Source organism: Hipposideros armiger, unplaced genomic scaffold, assembly GCF_001890085.2.
Source record: "Hipposideros armiger isolate ML-2016 unplaced genomic scaffold, ASM189008v1 scaffold_314, whole genome shotgun sequence".
Lineage (NCBI taxonomy): Eukaryota > Metazoa > Chordata > Mammalia > Chiroptera > Hipposideridae > Hipposideros > Hipposideros armiger.
In genome coordinates this window covers 1618222-1640954 of record NW_017731664.1, presented here as the reverse complement: position 1 = coordinate 1640954, position 22733 = coordinate 1618222, and the positions used below count along the sequence as shown (strand labels likewise).

General features: G+C 39.5%; 1 protein-coding gene across 1 annotated transcript in view; it reads left to right on the top strand.

Annotated features, from left to right (window-relative positions):
• Positions 1 to 2977: 2977 nt before the first annotated feature.
• The window catches only part of CAPN6 (calpain 6), a 25968-nt gene continuing 6212 nt past the window's right edge, over positions 2978 to 22733 (top strand). The window contains exons 1-5 of the mRNA XM_019660205.1: positions 2978 to 3167; positions 9586 to 9763; positions 20143 to 20274; positions 21332 to 21540; positions 22035 to 22227. Coding sequence (XP_019515750.1) covers positions 9599 to 9763; positions 20143 to 20274; positions 21332 to 21540; positions 22035 to 22227 — 699 coding nt within the window. The 5' untranslated portion in view covers positions 2978 to 3167; positions 9586 to 9598. The remainder of the gene's footprint in view (positions 3168 to 9585; positions 9764 to 20142; positions 20275 to 21331; positions 21541 to 22034; positions 22228 to 22733) is intronic.

Below are 22733 nucleotides of genomic sequence, written 5' to 3'. Positions count from 1 at the left end.
CTCTCTCTCTCTCATAGCATTCGTGGGCCATGCCATTATTAGATACTTGAAAGCTACATAGGACACTGGTTAAGTGCCAGAATTTAGATTCAGACAGGGCGGGATTTAAATTCTAGCTCTGTCAATTTCCTAGGTGTGTGACTGTGGGCAAGTTACTAGACCTCTCCATCAGGAGCATGATCTTTGAACTGGAAAGAGACTTAACCTCAAGATAAATGAGGAGCTAATAAGGGGGGAATTAGCTTCCTTTCATTAGTTCAAGTTTCCAGGCCCAGACAAATTACATCTGAGGCTACCAGAGAATGTGCATATGTGATCACAGAGCCAGTAACCTATGAGAAATTATGGCAAAAGGAAGAAATAAGATATGCAAACAGTTAGACAAACATCGTTCCACTTTTTAGTGAAAGAGAAGAGGTGGTAGTTTTGCAGGGTGTGAAATGTAGATTCTGGAAACTGTAGACCAGTGAACATGGCATTGGTCTTTGGCAAAAGTATAGCATGCACCATTAAACAGATCATTGTTGAGGGTTTAGAAAGGGAGTGGAAATCACTAAGTGTAAGCATGAGCTCACTAATGGGGAGTCATGCTTGACTAAGCCCATTTCCTCTTTTAGGATGTGTATCTAGAAGAGTCAGTGAAGGAATACTATAGCATAATGTATCTGAACTCTGGCGAGACATTTGAAAAAGTCTTATGGTATCCTCATGGAGAAAATAGAAAAGTAAGAGCTGGGTGGTAGTGAAAGTTACATGGATTGCTTTATGTTTGAATAACCTTATTAAAAGTGATTGTTAATAAGGGGAGGGCTCAAAGGTTGTGCTGTGGTATTCTGTCTTGTACCCTAAGTCATTCAATACTTTTATTAGTCTGGTTGATCAAATATGCAGATAAAAGAAACTTGGTGATATAGCGTATACATTCTCAGTAGGGGTGAAATCACCCCCAAGAAGGCAAAAATTGGCTCTAAAGGAGGAAAAAAAATTATACATAAAGCACAGATATACATACAGTACATAAACATATATAAAGCATATCTGTATTATTAAAATTTCATGGGGAAAGAATAGCGGAAATGTCTAAAAAGATTCTTTAGGGATGTGATAATTAAAAAGGTTGAGAAACATTTGTATAGAGAATATGATATTCCAGACGAGATTTAGAGAAATCGTTAAGTGTTGAAATAAAGGCGATGGTTATTGAGGACACATGTAAAGAGCAGCATCTGGGTTAAAATAAAAGTCAATTGTAAAAAAAATCAATTGTATAAGCATAGAATCAGGCAAATAAACAGTAGCTCATGCAAGAATCAAAACAGAGTTTTAAATGAGCTAAAGGTTACATACTGAGCAGAGCAGATCTATGCTCAAAAGACAACTAGGATGGCAAAAGATCTGGAAACCATGTCCTGTGAAGCATGGTTTAAATGAATTGAGGATATTTAGCCTGGAGGACAGAAGACTGAGGGTGACATGACAGAAATTTTAAAGGTCATGTGAAAGAGGAATTAGAAATAGTTAGTGCAATGCTTAGTTTTGCTCTACCTAAAGAATAAGTTTTTAACCATCAGGGGTCATCTAAACGTGGAACAAGCTGCTTCCCAGAGGGATAAGCTTTACAGATTATGAGGAAGATAGTTCTGCATGGAGCAGTAGGGTAGATGTGGCCTCTATGAGTCCATATTTAATGAAAATTATGGAGGTGGCAAAGATGACTGGAGAAGATGGGCTCAGACAAGACACCCTCCCTTGGTTTCAAAGCCAAAATCCCACAACATGGGGGATACTTCTGTGTGAGAAATCTGTCCCTCAGGAACCAAACTGGTTGCCAGTATTTGAAGACCTAATTCTCCTGGACTCTGTCTTGCACTCTGTCTTGGCATAGAGGGAGAAAAGGCTCTGAGGAAGCTATGAGGAAATGTGAAGTGGCAAGTCTCAGAGGCCAGTTATAAAACTGCTCAAATGTTGCATGAAAATATTGGTATGGGGCCAGTGAGTAGGGAGAGCACACTTCCTTTCCTTCTTAGGCTTCCCCTTGCTCACTTGTGTTTCTTTCTCTCTCTTTTCTCTTCTCTCTCCTCTCTCCCTCTTTCCTTCTCTCCCTCTCTCCCTCTCTCCATCCCTTCCTCGCTGACTCTCCAAAAGAAGAATTAAGGCAGGGATAAGGGTGGTAATTTCAGGTCAAAAGTTTAACACCACATTGGTTGGGAGTGTGGGGGGGGGGGGATGAGATGAAAATTAAATGACATGTAAAAACTAAAACAATTAAAACAACTTGAGAATTTTATCCCTGGAGTTGTGTCTCAGTGAATGTCTCAAGGAACAGGTCCTTGACTGGGATGCAGTATAGTATTTCATAGGATCCTGTTGAATGAAGCCTCTTTGTTGGTCTTTCAGAGAAAACACAGTTATATACTCTGCTTTTTACCTAACACTGCCAGGCAAAATCTCCACAGCCCTGTTGCTAGAAGTTAAGATGCTTACAACTGCCATAGAATCAAACTCCATTCACCTCCCTCTTAATGCTTCCTATTCTCTTCCCTTGACCAAATGTAACCTGTTACTTCACAGAGCAACCTTTTCTTTCCTGCACCCCATTAGCTCCCCTTTCGCTCCCACTCGCTTGCTGAAGTCCTCATCACTATCATAGTTCCATGTACAAGGACCATGTCTGCAGCCTAGCCCACAAGAACTGCCAACACTTCAAGATTTTTCTTGCCATGCTGTTTCTCAAGTAATGTCTATGTTTGCACTATTAACCCTGGGACAGAAAAGTCTTATTTCTCCTTGGAAGAGAAAGAGCTTTCAAACGTGGCTTCCTGGGTTTTCCAATTTGCTGGTGGGTGGGTCCGGAGTGGGCATGCCATCTGCACATCTGGCAGGGGTGCTTTCCAGATTTTCCTCATGACTCAGTTTCTGACTACAGGGATCAGTTTCTGACTGCTAGGCGGGGCAAAGACTCCTGAAGTTTCTGCGAGTCACCTCCCCCTGTGAGCAAGCTTGGTACAGCCCAAATAGTTTTCAGGTTAAGAAAGCCAGAATCTTTGTTCAGCTGCATTAACTGAACCGATTTTGTAGGGGTTACCTGGCTAGGAGCGGCGGCGGCTAGGAGCGGCGGCTAGGAGCGGCGGCTTGGAGCGGCGGCGGCAGAAAGTGGGATAACTCAGGTGAGTAGAGAGGGCATTTGCAAACTTGTCCTGGAATTTTATTTGTTGGATAACTTGGTGTATAAAAAAGATGATGAAACTTGAACTTTACAGTTAATCAAAATCCACAACTATAATTTTATGATTTGTCTGAATCCAATGTGCATGTGTAATAGTAGTTTTGAAGCTTCCAAACTAATGGAATTATTTGATTTGTTACTTTGGGGGGGATGTTGAGTGATTGTGGTTGTTTGGCAATGAGATTGTTCTGGTGATTTCTGTTTTGTTTGTTTGTTTGTTTTGGGTTTTTTTGTCTCCTGTTATCCGAAATCCCTGGTAAGAAAGGACAAACCTTCCTTGGGCAAATGAGAGGGCAAGCTGACTGCCAAGGCTTCATTCCAGCTTTTGCTAACCCACAGCTGTGGGCAAATTATTGAAATGCAGGCAAAATCTTGGAACTACACTGTGTACAAAAGTCCTTTAAGCTCTGGAAGTGGAGTGCACGAACTGTGTACTGTTGGACAGGAGGGAGTGGCAGCAGAGGCTGTCCTGTCTGCACAGCCAGGCATCTTCTTGCTCTGGTGACAGATTGATCTTGGCTATTTCCTTTTCAGCCCCTGGCTGGCCTGGTTTTGTTCTTCTCTGATTGTTGCTTTGGATTAAACTTTAATTTTCAGTTGGTGCTCTATTTTCCCACCCTGAGCACATTCCACTGCCACTGGTGTTCTAGGGGTTTAACTGGGCTACTTGACCAAAGTAGGCCAGGGAAGGGCAAAAAAGGGACTGGAGCATTGCAACTGAACATTGGTTGTGAGGATTTAGAGCTTGAAGTTTGGTGAAAAGCACAGAGGAAAAGTAAACAAATTCTACCTTCCTGACAGTCACCTCTGGCTTTAGGATAAAGCATCCTGGTTTATACTAATGTTTTATTGAAATTTGGCTAATGTCTCATTTGCTAATCTTTGTTGTGAAATGAAGAATATTTAATATTCTAAAAGAATTTTTTAAAAAGATTCTTTTGGGGGCTGTTAATTAAACTTTTATTCCTCTAGCAGTTTGCGTGCATGTACGTGTGTGCACATGCGCGCGCGCGTGTGTGTGTGTGTGTGTGTGTGAATACTTTGAATTTGAATAGCAGTCTTTATTTACCCTTAGAGTCCTCAGCAGTCTAGGGAAAAGTCTAAACACACTTGTGTAGTCAGGAATAGGTTAAAAAGCAAGCTTTATGTATCCTTGGGAGGTTTCAGTTCCTAAATTAAAGGCAGAAAAAGCCCCTTTGTGACCCCAAAACAGTGTTTCTTTGATTAGCCTTGATTTGAAATCATCTCACCTTCTGACAGCTTGCAATTCAAAAATAAAACTCTTAAGTACATTCTTGTAAGAAGAAGACAATGAGAATTTTCCAAAGCAATGTCTTCAGGTTTTGTGTTTGCACATGTCCCCCCACCCCATTTTAAAAAGTTGTGGTGAAAAGTGCCAGCCAGTCCAGGTTTTAGTGTCAGCTATGTCATTAACTATGCAACCTTGGGCAAGTCCCTTCACCTTCCAGTGAAAGTAAGTATTTGGGTTAAATGATTTCTAAGAGTCCTTCCAGCATCACATTCTATAAAAATTGGGAATAGATTCTTGAAAGGCTATAAAATTAGACTTATAGGATGAGCTTATTCATGCAAGAGGGAAAAAACGGGTATTGGGGCAAGTCAACCAAAAAGGAGAGGTGGAAAAGAGAGGCAGTATTGAATGGTGGAGAAGCCATTTTATGTTGGTCTTTTAAATGTCCTTGAGTATCTTATTTAAAGCATGTGATCAAATCTCCTCATTTTCTGCTAAGAACAGAAAAGGGATTTAATTTTCCAACATAAAGACTGTTTCCTAATACTACTGTCTTACATTAATCTTATCCTTGACAGTTAATAAGTATATTCATGTACTTAATTTTATTAGATTCCCTGAATAACACCTAGAGATGTAGGGGACAGCCATCATATTCCCATTGTGCTTATGGGAAAACTGAGGAACAGAGATATTACGTACATTAAATGGCAGTATTTGGGACTTGATCCTGGATCCTCTGACCACCTGGGGTTTTTTTATGATTCTGAATTGCTTCTTTTGGGGTTTTTTTGCTTCTTATTTTTTGATAGCGGTTTTCAACAATGGAATTAAAGAAAGGTGTGTGCTCTTGTTTTTCTTCTAATTTCTTTGAACAGAGTCTTCTCTCTGGGCAGAATAGATATGTCCTACATAAGGCTGGAACAGAGAATTTTTATGGTCCTTTTCAGACCCCAGAATATCTGGCTAACAATTTGAATCTGAACAGCCATATGTCTCCTGGTAGATGCCTATCCATAGATGTGAGTGGACTGCCTGTGTAGACATGGAAAGCACTATTCTCTGTGTAATATGGGTGCTGAATTGTTATTCTGTCTCCTTCTCCAATCCCCATTTCTCTCAACACACTACCCCCATGTGTGAGGAAAGGAACTGTTGATTGTGGCTGAAGTGAACTCTACTTTATGCCAGAGCAGACTTGGGTCTTCTATATTTAGTTTGCTTTGTAAAAACTCCTAATTGCCTTTACCTCCGGTTTTGTCCCAAGTATAGCACAAGGGCAAAACTGGGGAAAAGGAGAAACTATCCAGGAGCAGCACCCCTGAAACCATGCTCTTTCCCTCTCTCCCCCTTAAATACCCTCCCTTACCCTCTCATTCACTGCAATCCAACAGCAGTTTGTATTAAACTGCAGACTGGGTTTCCTCTATCAGTTCTAATTCTCTTTAATAAACGGAGGCAGAGTTCACTTTTTAGAGGAAAATCTGGTTTCTATTTTCAAGCTAACCCACAGGTAAAAAACAAGTGATAGTCCTCTTAAGAGTTTGCCCAGCTCCCCAAGCTTTCCAGTGCAGTGAGTAGCAAACGTTTTCTCTCCTTCCTGCAGCCTTGTGTCCTATGTGGAAGGAGTCTCCCTCAACTTTCCCTGACAATTCTCAACTTTCCAAACTCTGCATCCACCCCTCCCATTTGCCTAGATCCACTCAGCCTTCCTCCAGCTCTACCGCTAGGTGGTGGGTCCCAATTAAAATAGTACTGCTCAGTGCAAAACCCCACACTCTGCTTCACCCAACCACCCCATGATACTTGCCCTCAGGACACAGCGTCCCACTTCTTAGATGTGCATATTCCCTTTGTTAGCTATTTGTTAGCTAGAGCTCTATTCCTAAAAACCCTAGTTATTTTTATTAGTTTCAGGTATACAAAACAATGTAATAATTAGACATTTACACCTCTCACAAAGTGATAACGTCCCTCCCCCAATCTACCTTTCTGACAGTCTATATAGCTGTTACAATTCCATCGACTCTATTCTCTATGCTGTACTCAACATCCTGCCTCCACAGCTAAAAGACCGAGATTTGATTCTGTTTACCGACTTTGTTAGTATGTGGTTGTTAACCTGAAGGCACACGTGTCTTCACAGTTGAGTGCAGCAAGATAGCAAAGCAAGAAAATTTCCTTCTCCACTCTCCTATCCTTTGACAGGGCAAGTTGTTTGACAAACCCAAGTAACCAATTTCTGGGTTTTCAAAGTTTTCTGAAGGTTAACTGATGAACCCTCAGATGTGAAGGGTTCAGATTCTCCAGTGATGATCAAGCCATGGAAATAAGAAACTTTTTTAATAACCACCATGACAATGAATTCTAGGCAGAATGCCTCAAAGTTAGGTATGATGTTTGCTTTGAAGGGTTTTCCTTATTTGAGCTAAACAATATATATACCCCTTCTTTGAAAAGGCAGTGACCGAAAGAAGCAGTGTGGTATGATGGAAAGCTGCACACTACATCTGGCATTACACAGACCCAGGTTTGAGTCGGCTGTGCAGGTTTCTAGGTGCCCCTTCTCTGAGCTGCCATTTCTGCAGATACAAAATGAAGGGCACAGATAATATCTACTAAACATGGGTGCCATGCTTAGAGAACGTGAACTAAAATATACATTTCCAACAATGACTTGCCATATAAACATTCATTTTCTGTGTAAGACATTCACCCATTCAACAAATATTTGCTGAACAGTGGGTTATGTGCCCAGCTCTGTGCCAGGCAACGAGAGGGCTTACAATGTGTATCTTGCATTTATGGAGCTCTTTCTACTGATTCAAAATAGTTTTACACTAACCATTTCAATAGGTACAGCCACAGTGTAAGAAGGGCAGAGTAGATAACCCCATTCCCCTAATGAGAAAATTGAGGAACAAAAAAACCAAGGTCACAGCAAATGAAACACAGTTGTATTAATAACCTAGTCAGAATGGGGGTCAATTCTACTCTGCAAGTCAGACTACAATTGTACTCTAATGAAAATCTGTCAGAGTTCAAGCTGATAGCCTGCTAGTCTTTATTTACCGTGCACCCCCGAAATGCAGGTCAAAAAGCTTGACCTGTCCATACCAGCTGTACATTCTGCTTCTGAAAGAGCCTACTGGGATCATACTGATTTTTGCAATCAAACTTGATTTTCTTTTCAAATTATACTGCTTCAGCATGTAGACAGGCCCTTTTTTATAACAGTATCATCTTTATAGGCTCCTGCTTGCCTTGACATTTGACTGAGTAGCAAGGGAGCCTGATGGGAAGAGGGCCTTCCCAGGAACAGGAAATACTCATTTATCCAAAGTGATCAGGGACTAGGAAGTTCTGGCAAACTAAATATCCTAATTGCCCCAGGCTATCCCACATTTACAGTCTCCAGCCTCTGACAACCCACCAAACTTTCCAGGAAAAAAACAAGAGGCACAGCAGTGTTTGTTATAAGTTTTGCACATATGAATATTGGGGTCTATTTGTAACAGGCTCCAGAAAAAATGCCTGGGCAAGCATTCAGATTAACGCTGATACTGTTTAATGAAAAATTATTACTGATACCATCCATGACTTCAAATACAATGAAATACATTTTAACATTTAAAACACGTGAGCGGACTTAAATCTGATGGCTGAAGGCATTTCTGTATTTTGCAGTGTCCTATAGCCTTCAATTTGAAAAACAATTGTCAATGGAAAAACTGGTTATTTCCAACTTCTTAATACTTGGATTCAGAAAAATTATGTTTGTTTACAAATATTGTAGGTTGCAAATAACATTAAATTAAAATATTTTATGGTTTTCAAATTGGGAGACTTCTCTATCAATAAGGCATTTCAATGTAATACTGAAAGGACATAAAATAAGATAGAGAGGTCTAACATTATAATTTTTATAAAATAGCAACTACTGCTTTATTACTCTTTAAAGTGATAATCAGCTGTTTTTTTTCAAATTTTGTCCATTTTTAGCAGATACTCTGACTTTAGATTTTTTAGTTTGTACCTTCATATAATTATACAATATAGTTATCCTTAAAAAATATTTTTAAATAATTGATGCCATGTATATTTCACAACCCCCCTCTTATTTACTGTTGAATGCCATGAGAGGATCATAAAAATCATTACAAATCCATCTTTGTGAATCAAATAAAGGCATTGAAAATCCTATTATGACCCCAGAGCTATTTAAAACCAAATTTGCCTTTCAAATCTCCTCATAAAAAAACAGTTGTTAGGGGCATTTGAGAGTGGGACACTCCAATACACATTGCCTGAAGAGCCACTATATTAATTCTCTATTTAGTCATGTGAGATTTGTTTTTAAAGGAAGCAGCAGTGTATTGCCATGGGATAAGAATCTAGAGTCCACAAAATCAGTGTAATTGAATTTCAGAGTCTGCCATTTATCAAGGGAAAATGATTACACATTAAACTTTGAAGAAGAAAGCCACACACAATCTTTCTATCTTTCCTTGTCTTTGGAGGTCATTTGCTCAGCTCTGTTTCTTACATTAGCCTTCCTGGCCAATGATAAAAGTGCAAAATCTTTAACAATAAAAGGGAAGGGACTGTGTGAATGGGCTTGTTAGAAGTGAAAGGGGCTGCTTCTCCCTTCGAGCACAAAGTGTGTGGCCCCTCAGGGCACTAACTTATTCTGAATATAGTAAAGTGATTTATTTCTCCATCTTCAAATTATTTGCCATGAACTTCTCCTTGCCTGTGTAAAATGGAAGATTGTTCTTTAAATTATAATGACTCACATTTAACTAGCAATCTTAGCATTTATTATTTATTTTCCAATAAGATTATTAAGGCCCATATTACCTCATTTGTCAAATAAAGAACCTGAGGCCACAGAATGGTTTAGGTGCCCTACCCAAAGACCCAAACTAATTAGTTGTAGAACCTGGACCCATCTTTCCATGTAAATGGTGACTTTTCCATTGAAACCAAACTTGAAGTGTCCACCTGCAGGAATAAGTCACTGGGATAACAACCATTTGTCTAATCTCAGGTAATCTTTAAAAGACTTGAGAACTTCCTCTAATAACAACAGTTTTTCTCATTCTAGACAGTTTGACGCTATGGGTCCTCCTCTGAAGCTCTTCAAAGACCAGAAGTACCAGGAACTGAAGCAGGAATGCATCAAAGATGGTAGACTTTTCTGTGATCCAACCTTTTTGCCTGAGAATGATTCACTTTTTTACAACCGACTGCTTCCCGGAAAAGTGGTGTGGAAACGTCCCCAGGTAAATTTATTTTTTCAATTTCTGTCTCCCTCTTTATCTCTTTCATCGTAACTCTACTTGGTCCTCTATTTCGCTCACACAGCCTCCTTCATGTAGACCAATTTAGGAGACAACTTTAAAGGGGAAGTTTTAGTAATCTGTGTTTCTGGCTTTAGTTTGATGAATCAAATTTTAGTCAAATTTAGTCATTTTAAAAGAACAACAAAAAATAAATACACCATGATTGTTTTAATTTGGAAGATCATTTGAATAAACATAAACATGGTGACTCAAAAAACAATAAATGTGTCTCTTTCCTGAGTTACCTATCATAGCAACTTCAAGATAATCTCACACAAGTGAGGAGAACAACTCCTTATAGGGTGAGCATAAGTGAAATAAACTCTATAAGGAGAAAATGGACTTTGCATTTTGGGGAGGGAGTTTTTTTTGCTTCTCTTTGGATACCATCACCAGTATCCTCCCACAATTAGCCAAGTGGGATCCAAGTAGGACTGCAGCTCTTCACCACCTATTAATAATTACTATGGTTCTTTGTGGAACACCTCTATGTTGTCTCTGAAACAAGCCTCAGGATCCCTTCAGAAGTCCTATACAAGTGGGAGCTCAATGCATTAAATGATAGCTAATAGAGTCTGGAGAATAAATCACAACCTTGCTATGTCTCAAAGGTATAACTAGATAGAAGGATGGGCTACCTGGGTTCTTTCCCAAAGTGGATGACCAGGAATATAGGCCACAGAGGGCTATTACAAAATGCAAATTCCTGGACCTTCACAATATCCTGAAGATACTATGATCCTACTTAGTGGTGTGCATTTTTGTGTACTATTATGGAACCACGTCAGTCAGCAACTCAAGGTTTTCCTTCTTCCGTAAACAAGATAACACTCTTTTTTTATTATTAATTTCAGGTGTACAAAACAATGTAATAGTTAGACATGTCTCTGTTCAGAAATTTAAGCTGTGGAAATCGCAACTGAAGAGTGAGAGCTTATGTAGATGCCTAAACAAGCTATCACTCTTCAGTTGCAATTTCCACAGCTTAAATTTGTAAACGGAGTTCTAATAAGAGCTACTTCAGTTTATGTTGGTTGCCACCAGGAGGTGCCAAGATACATGGGTAACTTTCAAGCCTCCTGTGTTCTATGCGATTCAAATGACATGTCTCAGGTTTTGCCCATAAAGTATGATAGCTATTGAGAGTATCAGACCTGGAGAAGTCTCTCCATCAGAAAGAAGGTTATACTCCTTCTGACTATGTGCCTCTAATTGTTGACATTCCTGCATATCATTGACCTACAATAAAACCTGGGAAACATGAGCAATGTTCACTAGGCACTAATTGGGTATGCAGAGAGGGAAGATCCCTCCCCTCCCAGAAATGCATGGAGAAAATAGAGCTAAGTTGTCTGGGAGCCACTCTTATGAATGGATGGTGATAATGAGGGGTGCCACCCTTTTCTGATGCTTGGGTATAAAAGAAAGGAGATCAGTAAGGCAGAAGTAGCTAAAAACGAGGCAGGAAATCAAGGGAGGTTTTCTGGGGGAGGATCTTTATAAATAGGACAGACTTGAACACATTTATAGATTGAGGAGTAAACAGTAAAGAAGAAGAGGTTGAAGACACAGAAGAAAGAAGGAATGATTAATAGGAGTGAGGTTCTGGAGGAGGTGGGAGGAGATCCAATGGGTAGCAAAATTGCAAGCTCACATGAAACCATTCCCCAGATGCGAACCAAGCTGACAGTGCTTCCTATACTAGCCAGTCTTTTGACACATCCTTCCTCCTCTGTTTTGTTCAGTCCTTTGTCCTTTGACTTCATCTTTCAAATTCTGTGGATTGAATTCTAGGTGGATTAGCAGGAAAGGCAAAATTAATAACTGTGGCAATACTCCATGTCACTTATAAGGCAAGCATTACCTCTTCCAGAAAGAGAGTGTGAATGGGGATGGGTAGAAAATGAGTCAGCATTTATGGCATGCCCACTATGGGCCCAGATACTGTGTTTGGAGCTTTCTATACATTTTTTCATTCTGTTCTTATTTGCCATGGCTTAGCAAAGTAGGTATCTTTTTTTCTAATTAGTTTCAGGTGTACAAAACCTGAATGTAATAGTTAGACATTTACATCCCTCACAAAGTGACAACCCCTTCCCCAATCTGACATCATACATAGCTGTTACAATTCCATTGACTTTATTCCCTATGCTGTACTCCACATCCTCTGAATATCTATATCTATATCAATATCATCTCTTTCTCTCTCTCTCTCTCTCTCTCTCTCTCTCTATATATATATATATATATATATATATATATATTTGACATTCAATATTATTCAGCTTCAGCTTCAGGTGTACAGTGCAGCCTAGTGGTCAGGCATCTACATTGTCCATGAAGTCATGAAGTAGTCTCCCTAATAAGACAAGTGCAGATGAGCAAGGTAGGTATTTTAAATATATTGATATATTTTTTCTAGTTTAAAAGATAAAGTTAGATACTATGTCCATTTTGTTGATGAGGAAACTGAGCCTCAGAGAAAAGGTAAGCATTTGCCCAGGATCAGACTACTAACTAGGATTTGAATCCAGGTTTGACTGCAAAGCCCACATTAGTTTTCACTCTACCATACTGCCATTTTAGGGAGACACAGTTGTTTGTGTCTCTTTTGCTAAAATAGGTTGCTTCCCTCTGGTTAGTTCTCCTTACTGTCTTGATGCTATTGATCCAAATTCTCCCTTTTGAGAGCATACAGTGAGCTTAGTCTTAATTAAGCCCAAAGGGAGAATCACTTGAGAAACACTTATTGAGTACCTACTTTATGCCAGCATCTGTGTAAGATACAGACATGGCCTGGGGTGAGGCACTCCCATTCTAGTTGAAGATATGGATATTGAGCTATCAAACAGTTAAATAATAAATTAATGCCAGATATAAGAAATGCTATTTTCAAGCATACAGACAGTAAATCATGTAAGGTTTTGAAGAAGAAGAGATCATTGTGGATTGAAGTGGTTGGGGAAAGGGCCTCTTGTGGGGAGTAAGGGAAAAAACAAGGCTCTGGACCACCATCTGAATCTCCTCAAAAAGCTGTGGATTTCTTTTCAGCCAGAGTGGAGGCCAAGCCTGTGGTCAAGAACCACGTCAGAGTTCTCTGGCCTCCCATCAGAAAAGCCTAGAGACAGCCCTGGGCCTCTCTGAATTGGCTCAGGAAGACCAGATGGGTCGTTGGCTTCACCCTCCTCATTGGAAAGATTGAGGCCCTGGTTTGCAGGGAATCTTACAAACTTATTGTCCCTTGGCATGCCACATAGTTTCACACTCAACCAGGGCTATTTTCTAAAGTCTCTGAAATGGAAGAAGCTTGATTAACCTGGTATTTTCTATCTCTTCCCTCTTTGTTTTGAAAAGCCTCTGCCTTTATAAGCGGCCATGACTGTAAACATCACTGCCAATCGAACCAACCAATGCCAGTTAAACCCCCACCATCCTAGGGCAAAATTCAGTTCCCCTTATTCCCACTTGCCACTTCTTTGCTGTGTCCTAAGGAGACACTTTAGATAATCGGGGATTATAAGAGTGTTTGCAATTGTTTTGCAATTGTTTAATGCCAGCTCATCTGCCTACACCCTCCAGAGGAAAATACTTTTCCTTAACTCCTCCAGCGCTCCCATGGCCCCAGCTACTCTCCTAGCTTACTGGGTACACAGGCATATTGCCTGAGATGTGTTCCTTGGCTTTCCTATCCTCCTGAGGCTTCAACATATAAAGTCTTAGTAAATTCTAAGAGCTGAGTTATACTGAGTTACAGTTTTATCATAAGATTGCAGGTAGGATTTTTAGGCTGAAATTTGGTTGCCAAATTCCCACAGAAAATCTCTTCTCCAACTCCTTCCAGCCACTCTCCCCTTCTACCCCCCTCTGGCTTTTTTTCCTGGCTGACTCATGCCTAGCTATAATTGTGTTTTAGAGAAAGACACATCTAATTTCAGACTAAAACAGAGCAAGGCCTCATGGGGATCTGCACAGCCAGCTGTAGGGGAGGAAAGAGCACCTACACAAAATCTCTGTCAGTTCTGGTCAAGTTTTGAGTTCAGCTTTCACTACCATTGTCCTTGCCTAGGTATCCCACTAGGGAATACCTTCCCCAGGGGCCAGTTCACTACAGTGGGTGGGAAGACAGTGGTGTGGTTCTTGATTAAAGTGAAGGTTGTAAGAATGGGAAGGTAGGTTGATGAGGGAAGACATTAGAATCAGAAGGTCTCAGTGATAGATTGTATGTGGGAAGGGTAAAGGAGGAAATATTTCTCTCTTTGTACTAGTAGAAATTTCCAACACCCAGCTGAATGTGACACTTATGTACAGTAGTTTGGGCCTCAACTGTTCAAGAATTGTTTTTTCTTCCCATAAATCATGCTCCCCCTACTTGAGTAGTCCTGTTTTCCAATGTTGACGCAATTAGAAAGAGTTGAATAAGCCCATACTCTTTCCATCTATCCTATTTATTTTAAAATCTGCATTAAAAAACTTTAACACCTTTATCAAAGTACAATTTATATACCATAAAATTCACCTGTCTTAAGTATACAATGCAATGATTTTTAGTAAATTTACAGAGTTGTGTAAACATCACCACAGTCCAGTTTTAGAACAATTGCATAATCCTAATAAGACCCCCTATGTACATTTCCAGTGAGTAAACCCCTCTCCCCACTGCCCAGTCACAGTTAACCATGGGTCTACTTTTAGTTCCTATCTAGATCTGTCTCTTCTGGACATTTCACTTAAAATGGAATCATAAAAGTAACTGGCTTCTTTTGCTTAGCGTAATGTTTTCAAGGGTCATCCATATTCTAGCATGTATCAGTTTGTTCCTTTTTACTGCTGAACAGTATTCCATTGACGGATATATAAACTCGTCCCAGTAAAGCATTTAGGGATTTATATCTGAGGTCTCCTAGCAAAAGTCTAAAGAGTTAAATAAAAACATAGAGGGTGCCATTTTAAGAAGGAAAACTGTATTAAAATTGTAATACTCAATATATACTGATAACAAAAGATGAATACAAGTCATGTTTGACTTCTGCCATTACAAGAGGTGCTCAAAGTGGTTACCACCAGCATCCAAACACTTCTGATTACTGCAAACTACTGCTTGAGCAATATTTACCAAAGTATCCACTTCTATACATTTTTTTGTCACCTCTGGTATATTACGTTGTGACTTGGTTGTCTAAATTGGAACTGGAAGTTCGGCTTAAGATCTTATTCCCAGGCTCCATATTGAGTTTTCCTTGGCAGGGTTAGGAAAGAAGATAATGTTTTATTGGTGACAATATCTTCATGCAGAAGCAAAATTCCACAGCTGGTAAAATGGACTCCTTGAGAGGTTGGTTAAACATTGGTCTCTGAGCCTAGGTTCACCTATCAATGCTTTGTCTGAAGATGGTTCAATATTCTGAAGATAAGACAATGGCTACTTGGACTAGCTCACAAATCCCTCAGGTCCTGAACATTCTGGGAATATTTAAGAGCCCTGGACTTAGTCATAATATACCTATTGCAGGGCCAGCCTCACTTGTAGGTATCCATGCCCCCATCTCCCCAGTCCTGTTGGATTGCACATAGCTCTTTTGAAAGTGCCTCTACTCTTCTAGTTCCTGGTTTTCTAAGCAGTCTTTCATTTTACTCCGATTCTTCAGGTTTACCCTGTACCACAGTGTTTATTGTCATCAAACTTTACCTATGTTAAAAAAATGTCTAGAGATGTAGATGTGGTAGATACAAAGGAAGCCACATAGAGTGACATATGCAGGGCTCCAAGGCTTGTAATTATATGCCTCCCTCCTCCCCAGAGGTATCTGGGAAGGAAGATGAGGTGAGGACAATGGGAGGGTCCCTCAATGCTCATGTAAGGGAACATATTTCCTACAGAAGTTGCTTTTCTTTGGAAGGCTTTGGCTTAAGGATGGGGGTATGTGGGGACCATTCTTTGCTTTACTCTTGGTGCTCAACTTCCTAGTTGTGTGTGTTTTTTCCCCGTAAAAATTATTCTGCTTTTACAAACAGCCAAGTTCAAGGATCACGTTAACTGTGCCAACACAGCTGAGAGCCATTAGGGACTCAGCAATCTCCCTTCCCTTCCAAGCCACCCACTATATGAGCTGTGACCTCTCCCCTAACTCCGCTCCCTACCACTCCAACAGAGCTTGGCTGAAATGTCCCATCTGCATTCTGCATCTCAGCTTTGAGTTACAGAAAAATCTCTCCAGCCTTACTTACTTAGCTCCAAAAGGAAGACACTCAGTTGTTGAAAACTAGGGGGAAAGTCAATAATTAGCCATTTCATTGTTTTCAAATTTGTCACCAAAATGTGCATTTGTCTGTTAGATTTGCATTGACTCATTACCCTTTCTAGATTCTTAGCTTTCTAGATTCAAGTTTTTCACTTCCTTAAAGAGGTAGAAAATGTGACTTAATAAAGATTTGCTCTCATGTTACACGTCATGGTGCTCACATTCAAAAGAGATCAATTCATATTTAGTGTTTTAAATTGAGCAGGTTAAAGCCTATTGGTGATATTTAGCCTGGAACCAAAAGCTAAGGGCATGGCTTAAGCAAGTTTTCCAGAATGATAGCAAGCTTTTAGGTAAGTGTTAAGCAAAGAGCCATAAAACACAGGGATGGATGACTGAGAGATGTAGCTACATCTCTGTCCCCAAAGAGCTGCACAATATTACCCTTTATGTGGTGTGCACTGATAAACCTAAAGCCAAATGGATGGACCAGCTTAGGTCTTGAGGTTTTTTTCTATAACTGTATGTGGTTTTGAAGAACCTAAAATTTCAATCCCAGTTCTACTAAGTAGCTGGATGACTGGAGGGGCCAGTTACTGCCCTTCTCTGAGTCACTTTCCTCATTTGTAAAATACATAGGTTGACTAAATAGTCTCTAAAATTCCTTGCAGTTTTGACAGTCTATAAACTGTTAACTGATCATATTTTAGAACTCACTATTACATAGCCATCCTTCATGTATGAAAAGTGGTGAAGAAAAACTGGGACATGAGCCAGTTTATAAGGGGAAATGGAAAGTTTGGTCGGTTTTTTGTCCAAATTTATATTCTGCCATGATTACACTTAGCTTTACACATGCACAAACACACACACACACACGCACGCGCGCGCACACACACACACACACACTATATATATATATATATATATATATATATATATATATATATATTCATCAGTTTAAGTCAACAAGTGAATAATTAACCAGTTCCTCAATTTGACTTCTGTTTACATGCCTTTTTACTCATTTATGTGACCCTTTATATCTTGAATAGGAGCTGACATGCCAGAAGTGTTGGCTGAGCCTAGATCCCTGCTTTAAAATTAAAGTCTTGTAGAAATTCAAGACACTATAATGTAACCCCAAATACTAATAACTCTACATAAAACAAACCCATAATTTACCTTAAGAATTTAAAAGACACTTTTTCACACTCCAGTGTTCACTGTATGGTTTTCCATGCTAGGAAACTATTATATGCATCATCTAAGTCCAAGAAATAATTGTATAACTTTACATTTTGTACCAAATAAAATGATAACACCTGACCCAGAAAGAAAAAGCTGTGTTTAGTTTCATCTTAGAAAGCACAAAGAAACAATAAGAGAAAGCATATATATTAGGATTTAGTTCATCCAACACACCTGCTTTATGTTCAATTAGTGTACAAACAGGCAGCTCCCAACCCACAGAAAAATTTAGTAAAATAGAAATTTTCTCCTAAGACACAAAGGAAATGATGAAACACCAGATATGCATTTAAAAAAACAACAAAAAATCAAAGCTGACAACCCACCTAACCCTCTCATTTGGCAGAGCTATGCCCAATTAATCTTTAGTTTGGATTTGTCCCTGCCCAGAATGCTTATTCTTTTCCAGAGTTATTTTGGCTTTTAAAGAAGAGATGGAATGTTTCATTCTCTCCATCAGGAAGAATTATGTCCATTAAAAAAAAGAGGTTTTAGAACCAGAGAAATATAGCGGTCCCTTTGTAATAATTTTACATGGCTATATGTCTAGATATTCTTTCCATTTAGACTAAGATTTGTTTCTGCTGTGTAAGTAGAATGTCAAGGTACCAGCCAAGGGCCTCATCCAGGAATCTTTCTCCATCTACTCAAGACTTCATTGGTATTTCCTGCCTTTGAACGCCGCAAGTGCTGATACTCTCTGAGTCACACAATCATGTCTTCAATTATATGGTGTCATGTATACTGCTATACCTTTTTTAAAATTAATTTTTATTGTGAAATACACATTTTTTAATAATTAGTTTCAGCTGTACAACACAGTGCAATAGTTATACTTTTTACCCCTCGAAGTGACAAACCCCAACCTGCCGCCCCACTTACCTCCACAATATTATACATATCTATTACAATTCCCTTGACTCCATTCCCACACTATACTCCATGTCCCATGACCATATATATATATATATATATATATATATATATATATATTCAGATATNGATCAAGCCTCTATCTCATCCATGATGAGGTCTCCCTAGCAAGACATGTGACCATCTGACACCCTACAAAATATTTACAACATTATTAATTATATTCCTCGAACTGTCTTTCATATCCCTGTGGCAATATTGTAGTTCACTCTTTATGCTGTCTAATCCCTTCCCCTTCTTCCTCATCCCCACCCCCTCTCAACTAGCAGCCATCAGTTGTTCCTGCATATCTCTGAGACCACTTCTGTTTAATTTCCTCGTTCATTCAGTTTTTTAGATTCCACATATAAGTAAGATCATGTGGTATTTGTCTTTCTCCGACTGACTTATTTCACTTAACATAATAGTTTCTAGGTCCATCCATATCATCACAAATGGTACGATTTCATTCTTTATAGCGGAGTAGTACTCCATTGTATAAATGTACCACAGTTTCTTAATCCAGTCATCTACTGATGGACATTTCAGTTGTTTACAAGTCTTGGCTATTGTGAATAGATACTGTTATACCTTTGTCCATGCTTGTCTCTCTACTGATTATGTCTCCATATCCCTCCCCTGTCCAACTGCCTAACTCTACTCATTCCTAAGGCTTCATCTTGAGTGTTACCACTGCTATTCAATTTACTCACCAGGGAAACTTTGGGGATCTATCCTCTAGGCACTGATTATACTCTGAAAATATCTCCATGTTGTCCTCATCACATTTTGTTGTAATTGTACTACTTGGGTCTCATTTTTCTACTCACAGTGGGAGTGGCACCACTAATAACGTATTTGGGGAAGACACACACATACACCCCAAACAAATATGGTCCCCAGTCTATTCAGGTTCCCTCAGAACATCTGCCATGGGAAAAGAGTGTCTATTGAAATGCTCCTGTGAGCTATCTATTACTACCTGCTATTAGTGCTATTGCCATCTATATTCATCAAAATATATGGAATTCTATAGTTGCCATGGAGACCACTGTTGCCTTTGCTTTATGTTAGGAAAGGCCTTTGTGTGTAAGGTATCAGAAATCATTTTCCTAGAGAAGGAGAAGCATTTATGTTAATCTCCATCAGACCTTGTCTCTTAAATTTAATCACCCTTCCAAACACAGGTGCTTCAGGAAAATCTCATCCCAACGAGTAGGATCAGAATATAATGGGCTAATTCCTAGTTATCCTCTTTGAAAGCTTATTGCTGTGGTGAAAACTCTTCCACATCTTAGTGATAGCTATGTCTGAGAGCCCCCACCAGCACATCTCATCCTGATTCATCACATGCCCTCCTTCCATTTCTCCTGTCACTTCCCCTCATTTCCCTTTTCCTGTGTCTAGTCAGGGATCAGAAAACTGTGGCTAGTGAGCCACATGAGGCTCTCTGGGTACATTCCATCTCAAAAGTTTGCCAACCCCTGGAAGAGCCAATCTTGTCCCTCACAACAATTTAACAATTATTCAAGAGCCATAAATATATTTTACATAATCACCATTGTGTGAATAATATCCTTTAAAATATTATAAATAAAACTATGATAGTTTCATTTTTACTTTCAATTTTACTTCAGAGCCTGCGGTTTGTGAGCTGCAGTTTGCTGACTGACCCCTGGCAGCTCTTCCATCTCAAAAGTTTGCTGACCCCTGGCAGCTCTTCCATCTCAAAAGTTTGCTGACCCCTGGTCTAGATGATGTACTGCTTTGTGTTTTTCCTCACAGCCTCCTAACCTGTGGAAGTCCTAGCATCTTTTGACCCCACCTCTTCTGTGAAGTCTGTCCTGCCTAGCTCAGCTCACATTGACTTTTTGGAAACACTTCCCAGACTCTTAGAACCAATTGTTGTATCCACAGGACATCTGTGATGACCCCCATCTGATTGTGGGCAACATCAGCAACCACCAGCTGATCCAAGGGAGACTGGGGCACAAGCCAATGGTCTCTGCATTCTCCTGTTTGGCTGTTCAGGAGTCTCACTGGACAAAGGTATTCCCCTCTCCTATGGGACCTCACTCAGTTTCCAACCTATTGTCTTCTTTAATAATTTCAGAAAAAGTCAGATCATAACTTTCTAGATTGTCTAAATCTTGAAGTCAGACAGAGTCTTAACTAGGTGAACTCTTTCCATATTATTATGAATATGTTCACAAATACAGAAAGTTGAAAGAATTTTACAGCAAACACCCATATACTCACCCAGATTCTACCATTAACATTTTACTCTATATGCTTTGTCACACATATTAGTTGATCTTTTGCCACTTGCAGTGCTTTGACTCAGTAGCTCTGCATACTTGTATTTTCTGTACCTACTGGGTATAAAGCTAGTATAAAGCTAGTAGGTTCCAAGAAGTCTTTGACAGATATGAATAACCAAAAATGTGGTAAAGATGGAAATAGGTCCTTAAAGAGGCTCTAATAAATTATTAAGAGTACAAGAATTCCTTTGGCATTTTAGAGTTCAAAGCGATGAAGTGTTGACTTGATTTTGGACAAAGTTAGAACATTTCTTCAGAAAAATAATTTTAGAAGATTAATGTATAAAGGTATAGAAAAAGGAGAATTTCCTAAATGTAATTTTACTCAAATTGTTAATAAAATCTATATTCCATAGAATCTACATGAAATATCTAAGATGGGCTTTTAAAAACTGAAACCACAGGGGGCCTTGTATTTTGATTGATTTTGATTTTTAAAATGCCTTGTTTATGTGGTTAAGCATGCAACTATGAATAGACAGTTCCTAGTGATTGAGTTTATAGATTATCTGTGGGCAATAATTTAATCTCTAACTGGCTACTCCCAGTCATCCTGTGTGTATTCAGGGCAGACATGGTAATACTATCCTCAGCAAAACAGAACTGGGAAAGCAACATTTGTGGGGAAAAAAATGCCCTACCTAGGACTTCCCAACCTAGATCCAAACCAGATTCATTTAGCGTGCTTCCTGTTGCCACATGGATTTGCGAGAAGTCAACTGTAATCTTAGTATTTGGATATGGTCTAGTGAATAAGAGTTGAATGAATGTTCTTATATTTCCAGACAATTCCCAACCATAAGGAACAGGAATGGGACCCTCGAAAACTAGATAAATATGCTGGGATATTCCACTTCCGTTTCTGGCATTTTGGAGAGTGGACCGAAGTGGTGATTGATGACATGCTGCCCACCATCAATGGAGATCTGGTTTTCTCCTTCTCCACCTCCATGAATGAATTTTGGAATGCTCTGTTGGAAAAAGCTTATGCAAAGTAAGGAGGAGAGTTGACTAGTGCACGAGAAAAGGAAGGCCACATATTTCCTTGGCATTCTCTCCCAGCCCAGCCCCAAAGTTTAAATTGGATAGGCTCTCAGTCAGATTCAAGGTATTTCTTTGGTCCTGAGACTGGTCCTGAGAAATTCTAAATCAGAGAGCAATCATCTGTTCTGATTTTTGTTAACCCCCTACCTGTTCCTAGGTGCCCCTTCCAGCTGCTAATCTGTAAATAATGGCATATGGCCTCAGATTTTCTCCTTGTCTAGTATTTGCTTGTAGAAAGAAGTTTCTGTGTGGACTGCACTTCACAAACATAGCCTAAGCCTAGAAATCTCTGACTATAAGCTCAAAATATCTGTCATTTTGTACCTAGAGAAAAGCCAGATGGTAAAGTCTGGCTGGGAAGGGATTGTTCTAATTCTTGGGAACAAGATGTATTTGACCTGGAAAAATAATTTTACAAAGATAACCCTGCATATTTGTCCCCAGGCTGCTTGGCTGTTATGAAGCCCTTGATGGTTTGACCACCACTGATATCATAGTGGACTTTACTGGCACATTGGCTGAAACTGTTGACATGCAGAAGGGAAGATACACTGAGCTTGTTGAGGAGAAGTACAAGCTGTTCAGAGAACTGTACAAGACATTTACCAAAGGAGGTCTGATCTGTTGCTCCATTGAGGTTTGTAGTCACTGTATGCTCACTTCTGGCAGAGGAGAGTACAAAATTTAGTAGGGAATATCATCCTTTTTTGGAGAATCACAAAAAGCCATTATGGGACTCAGAAAGCTAATGATACACATTGAGCCCTAGCACAGAGGCTGGGGAGCTTTGACTTTTTATTCTTTTGCACCAGTCATCCCACTGGGGGCCAACACAGTATCCAAGCTGGTGTAAATAGCCTCTGCTAAATTTTCCCTCATGCTTGTCTGTTTCTGGATGTTGAAGTTATAGCTTTTTTGCTCAAGGAGAAAACCAGCCATGCCAAATTTTAATGCTGTTTATGTCAATGTAGTACTGTGGCTCATTTAAATCTGAATTAGTTCGGTGATTTGTTATATTAAATTCTTTTTTTTTATTTAAAGATTTTTATTGGGTAATTGGGGGATGGGAACAGTGCTGGGGAATTGTGGGAAGGGGAACAGACAAGTTGCTGTCGTTTTGTTCTTCAGTCTAGTTGTGGAGAA